This window comes from Taudactylus pleione, unplaced genomic scaffold (genome assembly GCF_031769625.1).
Source record: "Taudactylus pleione unplaced genomic scaffold, aTauple2 ptg000203l, whole genome shotgun sequence".
NCBI lineage: Eukaryota > Metazoa > Chordata > Amphibia > Anura > Myobatrachidae > Taudactylus > Taudactylus pleione.
The window spans coordinates 5,197,278-5,214,047 of NW_028284605.1; the positions used below are offsets into that span (position 1 = coordinate 5,197,278).

At 41.7% G+C, this 16,770-nt stretch overlaps 1 protein-coding gene across 1 annotated transcript in view; it reads left to right on the forward strand.

The window, feature by feature from the left end:
- The window catches only part of CPD (carboxypeptidase D), a 97,267-nt gene that overhangs the window by 52,918 nt on the left and 27,579 nt on the right, over window positions 1-16,770 (forward strand). The window contains exons 4-13 of the mRNA XM_088477776.1: window positions 2,493-2,662; window positions 3,545-3,900; window positions 4,387-4,578; window positions 5,531-5,698; window positions 6,880-6,989; window positions 8,975-9,077; window positions 11,522-11,664; window positions 11,739-11,908; window positions 12,910-13,230; window positions 13,861-14,056. Coding sequence (XP_088333902.1) covers window positions 2,493-2,662; window positions 3,545-3,900; window positions 4,387-4,578; window positions 5,531-5,698; window positions 6,880-6,989; window positions 8,975-9,077; window positions 11,522-11,664; window positions 11,739-11,908; window positions 12,910-13,230; window positions 13,861-14,056 — 1,929 coding nt within the window. The remainder of the gene's footprint in view (window positions 1-2,492; window positions 2,663-3,544; window positions 3,901-4,386; window positions 4,579-5,530; window positions 5,699-6,879; window positions 6,990-8,974; window positions 9,078-11,521; window positions 11,665-11,738; window positions 11,909-12,909; window positions 13,231-13,860; window positions 14,057-16,770) is intronic.

Here is a 16,770-nt window from a genome sequence, read left to right on the forward strand (position 1 = left end):
AGTCAGGCAAGTATTGTGAGGTTAGGCACACTGGTATGAAGGATTATATATTCAAGGTTAGTAATATAAAACAAGTGTCTCAGCTTCTTAGCTGTAAAGGTATTCCAACCTTACAATTCAGATACAAGAACAAAAGTATACTAGTGCTTGGAGAACACAAGTAAATTTTTTCTCAATCTCTAAAGCTGCGCACACACTAAATGATTGTGTACCCAGCGATGCGATCCACGATCCCAGCGCCGACGAGCCGACATATTGGGTGGTCCGTACACACTGGGCGATGCGGTGCCCGAAATGCTGGCCCCTGCCGCATAGCGCTGCATAGAATCGTCAGCGTGATCTTCCTGCATGTAGTGGGCGCTCACGGGAGCGCCCACTACAGAATGTAGTTCATACTCTGCACAAATATGAAGAGTTGTTATACCGATGCGTCGGATTAGGCCAAATAGTTATCAATATTGTGGAGTCTGTAGGGGCCATTAGTCCCCAGTTTAGGGTTCGGTTTGTTCGTTAAGGCTAATATCTTGAATCTCAGGACTGGACTAGTGAAGCAAGTGACAGAAAAAAAATCTTGCACCAAGTTGCTGTATAGGAGCTGGCCAGGGTGCTGAAACTGCAAGAGGATATCTGAAACGGAGGTTTGGAATGAAGCAAGTCACAGAAAATACTTGTGCTGTGTGAGTAACTGACTACTGCTGCAGGCTGAGGGCTGGTCTCTGATTGGCTCTCTGAGACAGTGAGAGCCAATTAGCAGCAACACATCTGAGGCAGACAATGAAGATGCCCTGATGCAGACACAAGAGCCAGGGGACACATTCGAATTGGAACAAAAACATTGCAATGTCCATCTCTATGCTGACCCTACAGGCGGACTCCGGCTACCACTCCTCCACCGTGAAGTGCTCCCTCTCCAGCATGGTGTTCCCACTCAGCCACACGCCCTCGGTGAACAGTAGGCACCGCCCATGGAAGTCAATGCTGTTCTCGGACAGGGACACCATGGCGAAGCCCAGGAAATACAGGTTACATTGTGCAAAAAGGACATTGCTCATCGCCATGTTTGGCAGCCAGGAAGGGGTGAGCATGGAGGCTGCAAGAAATATCTATAGGTGTCCCAGCCCCGGGGGCATGCTGTTGATAATGCTTACGGTAGCTGCAATACAAACTGTCATCCATGATCGTCCAGCCTATCCCAGTGGCTGGGCCCCAGCAGCGGGGGATGGGGTTGTGATGACACTGGTGAGATGCAGAGGGCTGTGTTAAGAAGCAGGAGTGAGAATAAAGGGGCTGTGGAAAAATATAGGATGCTGTGGTGAAATGTACGGGGCAGTAGTGAGAAGCAGGAGGCTGTTGTGAGATGCACGGGACAGTAGTGAGAAGCAGGAGGCTGTGAGATGCAGGGGGCAGGAGTAAGAAGCAGGAGGCTGTTGTGAGATGCAGGGGACTGTGGTGAGAAGCAGGAGGCTGTTGTGAGATGCATGGGGCAGTAGTGCGAAGCAGGAGGCTGTTGTGAGAAGCAGGGGGCTGTTCTATGAGCGATTTGAATGATAATATCGTTATCGATCAATCGCTCATGAATTGGGCACAATGTCGGAAACGACCAGCGATGCGTTTCTGATATCAAGCAACGGCCGAACATGCTGGACAACATGACTATAGCGTCAGGTTGAGCATGGTAGGGGACGATTGATGTGCCTACAATGAACGAGCAGACTGTGAAACGACTGCACGATTACAATGTCGTAATCGTGCAGTAGTTTTTTGTTCTGCTAGTAAATGCGTGCCCTTAGGGCCATATTCAGTTAGCGGCTAAGCCCATATTCAATTTGGAGCGAAAAGCCACATGTGCAGAATGGGTCTGCGAGTACATTTGCAAGCAATTGACAGTCTGCCGTTTGGGGGAGGGGGCAGGGATAGCCTCCTTTACCCGAAACGGAGGCGTGTCACCGCCGTTGGGGAGGGAAGAGGTCAGGATCTCTGTTCGGTGACAGATATTTCCTGGCCTCTTCCTGTAAACTGCGGTGGCCGGCTGGAGGACCCTATGGGGTGACCACAGCCGGCCGATGGTACAAAGATTAATCGATGCTGCGTTAGACAACGCAGCTCGGTTAAGTAATGCACAGGGGGCGTGATGCCTCCTGTGCATTACCATATCTGCAAGGATCGCAACTGCAAAGCTGTAGCCTGAGTGCAGATTTGCAATTTCGATCCTTGCTGAATCAGGCCCTATGTGCATACCCTCCTTACTTTACAAGGAACCATTTAGAATTTGTTTCAAATCCAGTTTCAAAAAAATCATTCTGTTCTGTTATGGGGAAATGCAAGTATACAATCTACATACTAAATCAAAAGTGGACTTTGCTGACACTTCCACTTTTTGACATAGATGTAAAAGGTTGTATGTATGGCTAGTAGTTGAATGGCTATAAAATGGTGATGTTGCTTAAGAATTTTGTGTAATACTAATTTATGTTCCCTCTGTTTGTATACAGGTGCACATAGGTGCCAAAGGGTTTGTAAGGGACTCTGTCACTAATAAAGGTATAGAGAATGCCATCATCTCTGTGTCAGGAATCGATCATAACATCACTACTGGGAAGCTGGGAAACTTCCAGAGATTGCTAGCTCCTGGGACATATGACATCACAGCGTCCGTTATTGGGTGAGTGATCATTTGTTCTGCGGAGAGCCTTAACGACAGGGATTTTAATATGGATTACCGGTTTTGGGTAATTTTTCTAATAAAGAACTATGACATATTGCTTGCCTAATATAACATTTACCAGTCAGCCGGTGTGCACCGTTTTGAATATGGAAGATGTAAATAATACACTATAATGAGAGATTTATGTGATTAGAATTGTGTGTTTGAGTTCACCAAAAGTCAGCATGGTGGGCACTAAAATTATATTTTCTTTTTCAACATAAAGAAAGAGAATGGGTTTTATATTTAAATTCAGAAGTAGCATGCGGCGTTGGGGTTTATCATGTCGCAGAGCTACAAGGTTTTTGTGGAAAGGGATGCTTTCATCTTTTATTCTACAACGTTATACAGAAAAACTTTATTAATGTCCTTGATCTTTTTCGATTTGTGTTTTCTTATGTTAATTGCTCATCATTTCCTGCGTAGTGAAGTACAGCGAGCATTCTTCCTGGTATCATTCAATTTGGCAATGTAAACGCTCTCCTCCAATAGGTTATAATGGATTGTACCATGTCAGTGTTACCTATACGTCACACTGTGGCACAAATCACTTGAGATTCTTGTTGAAGCTGCAGAGCGTGAATCTCCCTACAAATCTATTCCTATGTATCAGCCAATCATTTCTGTAGCTTTTCCCTATGTACGAGTTATCAGAACAGAAAAATATCAGAAACGGAAGATTAGCTATGTCATATGAACAGTACACCTGTTGGCATACCTTCCTGTTAGCTTTGTATTTGCTGTTACATGTAGATGTGGAATATAACATGCTTCTGCATTTTCCTGTACTGGAATTGTGTGAATGTTGGTGACCTTTCTCCCCTTGTCTACTCTTCCCAGTTATCTGCCACAAACTATCATAAATGTGGAAGTAAAGGAAGGGCCGGCTACTGTGCTCGACTTCCAGCTCAATCCTACAGTATCCGTGCCTGATAATACCCCAGACAGCACTATTGCCCCATTACCTGCTACCGAACCTCCAGTCACTGTAAAAGCTGAAAACCTCCCACCTCTTCACAAGCCAATCCAGCCCCAAGACTTCCGCCATCACCACTATTCTGACATGGAGATATTCCTCAGGAAGTACAACAGTGAATATGCCAGCATCACTTACCTGTACTCCGTTGGCAAATCAGTGGAATTACGAGAGCTCTATGTCATGGCAATATCCGATAACCCACATGTTCATGAGCCAGGTAACCAGTCTCAGTACTGTCAGATATCAAGTGTTCTGTCATAGTCATAGGGGCAATGTGTACATACAACAGATTATTTACATGTGGGCTTTTCTTTCTGCTCATATGGCGGATTACAAATATAAGTGTTGAAAGTATTAAACATTACTAAAAATCTTAGTTCATTGTTTGGATACTTGTCATAAAAGACATTAGGCAATATGATGGCTTCTTAATTAAAAAAAGAAAAGCAAACAGACAGTGGGATATTGATTACGGAGGTCAGGTAAGACTGGGACAGCAGAACATGGGAAAGTTTTCTCCTTGGTTAGTGGCAGTGATGCTACTTTTCATTGAGACCATAATGATTAAATGTGCTAGTGTCCCCATGCCAGTAAATAATGTATTTGCACTGTCACATGTCTTGTCTTGCAAACTATTATTATTATATTATTTTATGAATTTTAAGAAAGAACATTGCTCCAAATTTTATTATTCATATTCCAGGTGAACCGGAGTTTAAGTACATTGGTAACATGCACGGTAATGAGGTGGTAGGACGAGAGCTGCTGCTAAACCTGATTGAGTATCTTTGCAAGAACTATGGCACTGACCCTGAGGTCACACAACTACTTCGTACCACCAGAATCCATATCATGCCATCCATGAACCCTGATGGATATGAGACGGCACAAGAAGGTAATGCATTTATTTTAGTTGTTCTGAAATGTGTACAGCTTTATAAAAGCTTTATATCAGTGAATTAGTTGGGGTGGGATCTTGGTATAAATATGTTTCAGTAAAAGTCAGATGTGGAGATGTGGACATGCCATTGTGTTACCTTTGCAGCAATAAGGTTTCAGTTGAGTAGTAGTATTGTTAAAGCGGTTACTGTAGGTATTACCACCCACATTTCCGCTTTGATACCCACACTGAGCCACCTCTCTAGCCGCTCTGGTAACAGAGAGGAGAGAGTACTGTAACTGTAGGCGGTCTGAACCCATCCAAATTATTTAAGCTGCTGGGTTAGGTTAGTCCAGTGTTTGTGGAACCATACTGGCTTGGTAGTTGTTCTTGTACTGCATACACTACTTCCAGTGTTGGGAAGTCTGAGTGGTTGGTTTATCCATGCTCTAGGGCTAGTCTGGCTGCTCATTGCTGTTAAGCAGGCTATGTAGTGACTGAGGGAGGGTAGTATAGGGACTACCTAACTATTATGTTATCCAGAATTGGACTACCCTTTTTAATGGTTAACTAGGTCATTGACTGATACAACTGTTTAAATGACTGCTTTTACTTGGGTTAATAAATTAAAGTGTGCAGATAAATGTGTGAGAGCCACCTTCCAAATTTGGTTTATGTTCCCCTAATGTGCTGGGGAGTGATGGAGATTGTGTGTGCTGGTTTCATTACTAAAACTTGATTGTTTTCTTTTGTCCCTGTCTCTTCTGTCCCTGTCTCTTCTGTCCCTGTCTCTTCTGTCCCTGGTACTTCTGTCACTTTCTAAAACTGTTCAAGTAGACAAGTGACAGGTAGTTTTTTTTTTTCTGGTTCAGTTTTATATACCAATTGCAGTGGGTTCCCTGTAATCGCATTCCCAAATTACAGCAGAGTACAAACTACCATTGTTCACCAGCTTCTTTCTGTGCAGGAGACCGTGACGGAGTTGTCGGAAGGAACAACAGCAACAATTATGATCTTAATCGTAATTTCCCCGACCAGTTCTTCCAGATCACGGAGCCTCCACAACTTGAGACATTGGCAGTAATGAGTTGGCTGAAGAGTTACCCATTTGTTCTCTCTGCTAATCTCCATGGAGGTATGTTGTTTATTAGTTTTCTCTAGTAGCACAATGTCTTGTTTCTCCAGTCTCTGAGAATAAGTAATAGCACTAATATAAAGAATCACAGTTGTCATTTACTAGTCCATGGTTGAAATATTTTGAAGATTATTAAGAACTTTGTGCTTTGACCTCCAATATCGCATCTTCTTCTTTTCCATTCTAGCACTGCCATAATCTCTAACACTTTATTTCCCATAGTATGTGATACACAGATGATAATATCCCTAGTTATACAGTGTAATTGTCCAATTATTAATGTTTACAGGTATTCCACACGTAGGACATAATCACCCATCCCTTTGCCTCTCTATATGTATTATTCTCACATGAAATTTATATTACCAATAGTTAGTACGCCTCCTTTATAGGCCTTGTTGGCAGAATTATTTCACATTTCTTTTAGTGCTGCATATATCATGTAGTTACATGGTCCGTAATCTGCAGTATGTGCATGTTGTATTCAGTGTACAACACCATAGTGCAGTGATTCCCAAACTGTGTGCCTTGGCACCCTTGGTGCCTCGAGACACTTGCAGGGGGTGCCTCAGGTTGGTGGTCCAGCACCAAATCAAATTATTTATGGTCCATGTAATGTAAATATGTGGGCAAACCGAAGGGCAAACCTGTCTACTACCACATAACTGACCCTAAGGATGACAGGTAAGCACAATTTACTTCACTTTACTACTTCACTACATTTTTTATGAATTTGTCAATAACAAACTTAACCTACGGGTCCCGTGAAAACAATGCTGATACTCTAGGGCGCCATGATTCAAAAAGTTTGGGAACCACTGCCATAGTGTATCCTAGACTACTTCTGTAAGGGCACTGACACCGCTAAATGCTCACATACCTCATTACTCCTTCTCTGTGCTGCCTGGGTGTTCCTACCTTATTATATTAATGTTGTGTTTCCTAAAGGTGGGCATAGCTTGTTAAACCCATGACATCTTTTCGACAAAACAACTCTGCTAATTTTCCTGTGTTGTACTTTAATTAAACTATTTTTATTGTGATCCTGTTATCGTGCCTTTTGGAAAAACAAAAAGTGACCTCTTTGACGGTATCTTATGTTATGTTTTATTTTTGTATACATCTAAATTGACTTTTTTGCATATTTGCAGTATATTCTAAATCATGTTTTTTATCTGCAGGTTCCCTTGTGGTTAATTATCCGTATGATGATGATGAAGAAGGTATGTCTATGTACAGTAAATCCCCAGATGATGCTCTGTTCCAGCAATTGGCTCTCTCCTATTCCAAGGTGAGGCTTAGAGAAACAAAGCACAATGTGGACCGCTGCCAGCACCTGGGGAACCGATGTGTCTCTGCGAATACTTACCTGTATTTTTTCATATATGAACCATGAAGGACAAGTTCTCAATTACATTTCTTTATCAACTCAGATTAACCTAGTCATACCTTGTATTTACTCTTACACAATCAGCCTCACCTACTTTTACTGGAAGGCTGATGTTATTTTTTTTTTTCAAGGCTTCAACCCTTTTATTTAAAGCAACCTCTGTAACCTTGTAATATAAGATCTGTTTTTCCTTCCTTCTCTATTAAAGCACAAAATATGTTGATAGCTTCTGACCTTTAAAAGGTAGCAACAGCTAAAGTAGAATTTAGTCTTGTATGAAAGTCAGACTACTATGACTGTCCCTCTCCAGGGACTGAACTTGGTGGTTAAGGTACAGGTACCAAAAGCTGCCTCTGATCTCTGCGTTACTACAGCTATGACAGGTGGCCATCAGAAATAGGAATCTTGCAGATAATAAGCTGGGAAACACTGAACACCTAGAATAGGAGCGCTTGTGTTGTAGAAATGTTTCCTGCAGCCTTTCCACAGTGGAAGCTATGCATTGTGGCAGCTATGACGTGGATTCCCATGATTATTATATAGTAAAATAATATCTGGTCACTGGGATGCAGGCACAGAGTACAAACTATTTATCTACATACCATACACATATAGCTGTACTGAAGGATAACACAGGGAAAGTCCAAGGGGAAATATTCCTATTAAGGGCAAACGTAATGTACATATTTGTGTTTTTGAATGGCTTACAATAACTAATAAATACTTATTTGTCTGGTGTGAGACATTAGTCCAGATTTTGAATGGACAAGTTATGTCATCTGGTTTTACTGATCAAGCTGCATTATCCTGCTGTCCTGCACATGGGGTGATTTAGGTTGGTGGCTTCATACAACTGACTTTCTGGGTGGGGTGAAGTTTTTATTATTCCTTATACAATGCTTTCTTGAGTGTCTAAAACCAGAAGCTGAACTTTTTTTGTTGTATTATTGAAAGAAGACTTCAAGGGGGAAGGAAATCTCTGTACTCCCCGTAACCCTTACTCAGATGCAGACTGAGGACAGGACAGCTGGGAGACACAGACAGGAGTCTCCTGACCCTTTAAGGCCCCACTCATTAACTCTCCTATAGGAGATTTATCAAACTTGGAGATAAAGTACCAACCAATCAGCTCCTGTCATTTTTTTCAAACACACACAAAGTGACAGAAGTCTCCCTCCTAGAATCCAGAATGCAGTGATCTGAACGAATCACAGCAAAGCTACAGTCAGTGGCTAACCATAGCAGAGTATCTGCAAATAAAAAAAAAAAAATGGAGGCACAGTAGACCCTGAATTTTGATTTGCTGTGAGCATTGTACTCTGGTTGTCTTTCTGATCTCCTCTCTAGTGTGTTGTAGATGCTGTTTTCTGATTGGCCATCTGCAACCTATAGCTGCAATGTACCACTTACATTAGAACAGAGGGGAAACAGCACAGTGGGCATGGTCAAAAAAGTCCAGATTTAACTTTCCATTGAGCCTTTGTTTTCCCCATCCAGATTTTGCTGGTCACCTGAAAACCCTCTCCGTCCATAATTATTATTTTTTACAGTTCATAAAGAATTTTGAGTAAAACTGATAGAACTTGTGCCAGATTGTTACAGCACCACCATGTGTCAGAGTGAAAGTACACTGTCTGTTTATTTTCAACTTGACAGCATATGATAATCAGAAATGGAAACATCCTTTTGGTAAAGTGTCACCAAGTTTTATTTAAAACCAAGGTCATATAAAACACGAGCAGTGTGGAAGCCCTGTATTTGGTACTATGTTGCAGAGGCTCTGGAAATGCTGACGTTTTTACATTTATAATATTTTTTGTTATGCTTTCAAAGCCAACAAATAACAGGTTTGGCCTCTTTCTTTCTTTTAATTTTTTTTGTTTTAGGAAAACAATGAGATGTTCCTGGGTAGTCCATGTAAGGAGATCTATCCCAATGAAAACTTTCCTCAAGGAATCACCAATGGAGCAAAGTGGTATAATGTTCCAGGTAAACAAAGTACCTACTGTATACTGTGATGCCGGTGATGCTCCTTGGTCTGGAGTTAAATCGTGCACACCTGAGTGATTTATGCATTTGGCTTTGTACATAACAGACATTTATACAACTGTTTATCCCATGGTGTACATGCTGCTAGGTGCCCATGCTTGCATAGTAGTTCCACTTGTCTCTAAATACAGTGAATGGTCAACAAATGTATTGCTCTGCTACTACTGTATTTTGAGTTAGGAATTTATTAGTCAGGTGCATAAATATTGGGACATTGACAGAATTTTCATATTTTGGCCTCTATTCACCACCACAATGGCTTTGAAATGAAACAAACAAGATGTGCTTTAACTGCAGACTTTCAGATTTAATTTGAGGGTAATTACATCCAAATCAGGTAAACGGTGTAGGAATTACAACGGTTTCTATATGTGCCTCCCACTTTTTAAGGGACCAAAAGTAATGGGACAAACTAAACAATCCTAAATCTAACTTTCACTTTTTAATACTTTGTTGCAAATCCTTTGCAGGCAATTACAGCCTGAAGTCTGGAACGCATAGACATCACCAGACGCTGGGTTTCATCCCTGGTGATGCTCTGCCAGGCCTCTACTGCAAATGTCTTCAGTTCCTGCTTGTTCTTAGGGCATTTTCCCTTCAGTTTTGTCTTCATTAAGTGAAATGCATGCTCCATCGGATTCAGGTCAGGGGATTGACTTGGCCATTGCATAACATTCCACTTTTTAGCCTTAAAAAACTCTTTGGTTGCTTTTGCAGTATGCTTCGGGTCATTGTCCATCTGCACTGTGAAGCGCTGTCCAATGAGTTCTGAAGCATTTGACTGAATATGAGCATATAATATTGCCCGAAACGCTTCCGAATTAATTCTGCTGCTTTTCTCAGCAGTCATATCGTCAATAAATACAAGGAACCAGTACCATTGGCAGCCATACATGCCCACGCCATAACACTACCAACAAACACAATGCTTCACTGATGAGGTGGTATGTTTTGGATCATAAGCAGTTCCTTTCCTTCTCCATACTCTTCTCTTCCCATCATTCTGGTACAAGTTGACCTTTGTCTCATCTGTCCATAGGAGGATGTTCCAGAACTGTAATGGCTTTTTTAGATGTTGTTTGGCATACTCTACTCTGGTCTTCCTGTTTTTGTGGCTCACCAATGGTTTACATCTTGTGGTGAACCCTCTATATTCACTCTTGTGAAGTCTTCTCTTGATTGTTGACTCTTACACATATACACCTACCTCCTGGAGAGTGTTCTTGATTTGGCCAACTGTTTTGAAGGGGTTTTTCTTCACCATGGAAATAATTCTTCTGTCATCCACCACAGTTGTTTTCCGTGGTCTTCCGGGTCTTATGGTGTTGCTGAGCTCTCTGGGGCGTTCTTTCTTTTTAAAAATGTTCCAAACAGTTGATTTGGCCACACCTAATGATTTTGCTATCTCTCTGATGGGTTTGTTTTGATTTTTCAGCCTAATGATGGCTTGCTTCACTGATAGTGACAGCTCTTTGGATCTCATATTGAGAGTCGACAGCAACTGATTCCAAATGCAAATGTCACACCTAGAATCAACTCCAGATCTTTTACCTGCTTAATTTATAATGAAATAACGAGGGAATAGCCCAAACCTGTCCATGAAATAGCTTTTGAGTTGATAGTCCCATTACTTTTGGCCCCTTAAAAAGTGGGAGGCACATATAGAAAGCGTTGTAATTCCTACACCGTTCACCTGATTTGGATGTAATTACCCTCAAATTAAATCTGAAAGTCTACAGTTAAAGCACATCTTGTTTGTTTCATTTCAAAGCCATTGTGGTGGTGAATAGAGGCCAAAATATGAAAATTCTGTCAATGTCCCAATATTTATGCACCTCACTGTATACTGCATGTGGCACTAATATAATGATATATCTGTAGGTGCACGACTATGTAATTGTATCTTTTCAATTTGCCCATTCAAACAGCATTATCACGTGTAGTTTCATGGTGAGGGAAATGCTGGAAAGGGATCAGGCAAAGCCTGTTTGGAGGTGATCGTGTCAGGTGGTGCTTGTCCCATGTGTCTTCAGGCAGTAAGAGTACGGTGTGTGGGTGTGTTTCTGTATATCTTACAAACCTGTGCTGGGCACGCTTTAACAATAGCAGATCAGGTCATTCAACCAAATCACCTACCAACCAACTTGATTTATGGCAGACCAGAATATAGAGTCTCATGCAGTGGGAGAGGTTAGTTTCTCCATAGACATGCTGCTGTCATTGTAAGGAGATCAGCCCAAAAGTTCCTTGGTTCTTATCAACATCTCTGCAACTTAATTTTCCTATAAATTGATTAGTTCCCATTTAATTGAAATGGATATTTGATTGCTTTGTGCACAGTTACTTATGTGTGCAAGAGTGTAACGTGCATATTAAATCCCTAGGTGGCATGCAGGACTGGAACTATCTGAACACAAACTGTTTTGAAGTGACCATTGAGTTGGGCTGTGTGAAATATCCCATGGCCGTGGAACTCCCTATGTACTGGGAAAGTAATCATCGGTCTTTACTGCAGTTCATACAACAGGTGAGTAGATGCTTTTAGGCTTGTTCTCCATTAACATGTCATGTCTGAACCACTAACTTCTATTCCTTGTTCAGGTGCACAAGGGAATCAAAGGATTTGTGCTGGATGCTACAGATGGAAGAAGCATTTTCAATGCAACAGTTAGCGTGGCAGACATTAATCATCCTGTAACCACTGACAAGGCTGGGGATTATTGGAGATTGCTGGTGCCTGGTACATATAAAGTCACAGCCTCTGCGAGAGGGTAGGTATTGCTTTTCACACCTGCCCCTGTGAATGCTTATTATACACTAGAATCAGGTCTGTTTTATGTACTATATGCATAGGCTTTTGTTTTTGATGTTGTGACAATCTGCCAGTTCCTACAGTAGAAAGAGTTAGGAAAGGAGGGTAGATTTACTAAAGCTTCTAAAAAAGAAAAGTGGTGTTGCCCATAGCAACCACTTAGATTTCAGTTATTTCTCTACTGCATCCTAGAAAATGATAGACATAATCTGATGTCAATTTGGGTAGCTTTTTGTGGTAGCACTTCCACCTTGCCTTATACTCCTTCAAAATATGTATATTTCCTGCAAAATGCTTGAAATGGCATCATGGAAGGAAGGGGTTAATTTTGTCTTTTTTTTTCACTTTTTATTACATGTAAAAATTATTTGTCAGTACCCCCACACTTTTGCTAGGCCCCATGCAGTAGAGGTACTTAATAATAAATCTCCCCTGCATACTATCACAATTTGATCTTGTGCTATCTAGACCTAATGGCTGCTTGATAAATCAGTTGTGCTGGGAGGGACAGCGATTTAGTTCATGTCCCTGGGACCAATAGTGTACAAATACGTATTGGTCTACAAATAGAGCAACTGGCCCTCATCGAATCTTATGCTGCCAGTGGAAAGTGGGTTAGATGGGCGCAAAAAACGTTATTGTCTACCTCAACCCATGGACTTTCAAATCTTCTTTTAGATATATATTAGAGACTCCATTAGTAATCTTAGAGCTTATAGGTCTCTCTCTGTAACATAGCACACAAATGTCATTTAGGCATCTACATGGTACATTCCTAGTTGCACCTGGTATAGTGGTGCTGTTCCTTGTCACTTGGGGAGTTCCTGAAAAACACACTTATGTATTGATGAATACCACCTGTTTCAGGTTTTTTCTATCACATACACCATTGATTAAAGAGTGGTACTATAGGAAAATTATACTTCATATCTCACCCTCACTAGCTTTCTTTCCTCTTAGGTATGTTCCTGTAGTGAAAACAGTGAACGTCACAGATGGAGAAGCAGTGGTTACAAATTTCACCCTTGTCCGTTCCGGTGCAGATATCCACAAAGAAGATAAAGGGAAAATATCAGTGGTAGAGCCAGAAACACCAGATCCTAACACAAAGGAATTTGAGACCCTAATCAAGGACCTTTCAGCTGAGAATGGCCTAGAGCATCTCCTGCTATCCACTTCTTCCAGTGATGTAGATCTTTATCGGTATAGACCATATCACGACCTTTCAGAGTCCCTACGTGGACTAAATCTGAACTACCCAAGCATTACTAAACTAACCAGGTAATATTTGTTGGCTTGTTTTGTTTCTCGACATAAGGCAAATTAAGGGCATTCCAAACCTGATTTTAAATGTATCCATAGCATGTTTTTTTCCTTTGTGAGTAATGCAGTTTGGTATTGGTTGCTGCTATTTCCAAGTTGGAGAAAGGACCTCTGTGACGTAGACACCATGTGACCGCTGCAGGAGGCTGGACAGCTCCTGCGTTACCATCCACTAGGCCATAGAGGGAGAGTAAATATTTGTGGCGAGCGCAGCGAGCCACCGTGCCCGAAGCGTGGCGAGCCCGCGAGGTGGACACTTTTGGTCCCCCGTTAGCATCCCCGCCCCTCCCCCTTTCAGGCCGTCACGTGGGTGTGACGTCACAGGGCCGTCAGCCCTGTATTGTCTAGACCTAACCGTTTGGTATTGAGATAATAAAAGATGTCCACCCATGTGCAGGTCTGGGTTTCTCCACCCTTACACTTTTTAATTGTGAGGAATATAGAATTTAAACCACATCTGTCTAATGCTTAGTGAATCTACTTATGAATGATTTGATGTAAGCACCTTCTCATTTATAAAACATCTTGTGTGACAGTGTAGCATCTTGTTATATGATAGTTGTTTTTTTTGTGCCATATGTGATTTAGATTGGGTCAAAGTGTTGAATATCGCTACATTTGGTCTCTGGAAATCTCCAACAAACCAAATGTTTCTGAACCAGAGGAGCCGAAAATCAGATTTGTTGCCGGAGTTCATGGGAACGCACCAGTCGGCACAGAACTGCTCTTGACATTTGCAGAATACCTCTGCTTGAATTATAAGAAGAACAATGCAATTACAAAGGTGAGCCACCTGTTTGTTTATTTGACTATGTTGCATGGGCCTATTGGAATACCTATGAAGGGCAGAGAACTAATGGGGCAATTGGCCAGTAATTCGGACAGTCCAGTCAAAATTAATTATTTTCAGGGGGTTCGGCTGTCGACTTGTGTATGCGGTTGCTTTGTGACCTTACCAGCAGGAACCTGTGATACCTGTACACTAACTCTGCCACTCTGCACCGAGTGGCGAGATTGGCCTGCATGTGGTCACCAATACAAGTAAAACTTTTATTGCGGACAAATTACACAAAGGCTCATTGCCTCAACCTGTTGAAAAGCATTGGTTGGGAATAGCAGTTTAGAAGTTGTAGTCTGACTTCCAGATGGCGGAGCATCGTGCATGGCCGCTTTTTACTGAAGCTCCCTAAGCTTGCCGAGAATTTTGTATGATCCACCCTCACAATCTATATCTATTTGGATTATATCCAAGGAATCTGTCACCTAAATGCTTTAGATTACTGAGGGATCACAATTTATGGCGGGAGCTCTTTGCATTCCCCGGATTTCAGCCTCCAACGGAGAGGCGTTCATGACCGCCTAAGAAATTGGCGCGAACTCCAGGCTAACTTCTATCCCTTAAGAAGCCTGAGTCTGACTCTCCTTCCCCGCCTCACCTACCTTCTCCTCGGATCCTTGGTGCTGGCTGTTCCTATTCCCCGGTATCTCCTTTGACGCTGCTACGCGGTGTGCCATACCTGTGGTGGTGTCTTGGGAGTGGGCCGGCCGGGGGGGGAAGATCCACCTTCCGGCTGAGCCCCGACGGTGCTGCCTTTCTGTGCTGACCTGGGCGGCTGACCGGAGATTTGTGTCTACATTTGTGTGATGCCTGCTACTGTTGGCGGTCCCGCCAGTATTCCAGAGATGCTGTGACCCATAGCTCTGGCTGCCTGTTCCCCTGCTGACAACATATCTCCTGGTGACACTGACGGAGGCTGACTCCATTCCCACGGCTGTAGTGACTCGCCTACTTCGCGGCTGTAGGAAGTGATCCTCTGCTTCTGGACCCGACACTCCATTTGATTCCAGTCTGACCGGATCACTGCTGGAGTGTTCCCTCTCTGGAGCCTACAAGCAGCCACAAAGTTGGTCTCCTGATACTCTGCTTGGGTGCCTCGGAGGTGCGGCGTCTCCTCACCCTAAATACCTTCCAGCTTCTGTTTGATGTTCTGCGGAGGCTGGGTCTCACCTGCCTGCAATTGATCCCATCTGATCACCAGAGGATTACTTTTTCCGAAGGCTCGCGGTGGAGGACGGTGGTGACACTGCAGTGGCTGATGAGTCCTGACACTACCGAATAAATAGCCCCATCTCCCAGTGACAGTACTGACAGAAGGCTTCACTTCAAAACAGACGAATAAATCTGGCTCCTACTTCCCGATAACGCTACCGACGCTACTGGACTTGGAGTAACACACAACTCCTCTAAGTTTGGTGATACCTCCAACTATTCCCTATTTACTTGTTCCTTTATATTCCCTATCTGCCCTTTCCCTTCATTCCTAATACCATCTAAGTCTATTTGATTTTCTATATATAGACTATTAATTTCAATGTTATGTCATTTAATGATAAATAGGTTAATATACATACATCTCTATGTATTTCTGCTACACTAGCTAAAAGGTAATTCAATACAGGTTGAGTTTCTCATATCCAAATATTCCGAAATACGGAATATTTTTAGCATGACTGAGATAATGAAACCTTTGCTTTTTGATGGTTCAATGTACACAAACTTTATTTTTTATAATTTTGTGCCTTAAACAAAGTATAAAATTACCTACAGGCTGTGTGTATATGAAACATAAATGAATTTCATGAATGTACGCAAACTTTGAGACACAAAATTATTGAAAATATGGTATAAAGCTTACATGCAGGCTGTGTGTATAAGGTGTATATAATACGTAAATTTATTCTGTGTTTAGATTTAGGCCCTATTCATAAGACATTTCAATATGGTATGCAATTATTCCAAAATACGGAATATTCCGATATCCAAAATACCCCTGGTCCCAAACATTTTGGATATGGGAGACTCAACCTGTATTACATCACGCTATTCATTCTATTTACTCAGACTGGAATTTATGGTCTCAGTCTGCCATCTAGTGTCCTTTCCGGTCTATTAATGTTACGTATTATGATTAACAGACAAGGTTTGGACATCAAAGTTGAGAAATAGCTAGATATTGACACTTCATGATACCTCTCATTCAGTGGTTTTTGTGGTTGATTGGATGTGTTATTTCTGAAACTGCAGACAAAGTTTAGAATTTATATCTAGAATCTGCTAAAATTTTTATATTTTTCTAGTCATTATACAAAACTGTCTCTGAAATTAGTAGTATTGACAATTTTTGAACTGTATGGTACATATTACAATTAAGTCTCATTGCTGTTTTCCCATTACTCAATACTTCTGCTATTGAAAGTAAAATATATTGATAATGTAATAATTCTATAGATACACACCAAAGGTGCTATCGAGTCTCTAGCTGGTTTATTGGTCCATAGTATGGACAGATTCGTAGATAAAATTCCTACTGATAAAATGGACAAGACCAAAGTTCCACAAACTAAAACTCCCTCTGTAAAGAGGCAAAAAACTCTTGTCCTCAAAACTACAAACAACCCTAAATACAGTACTTTCCCACTTAGAAACTCACACTAAAC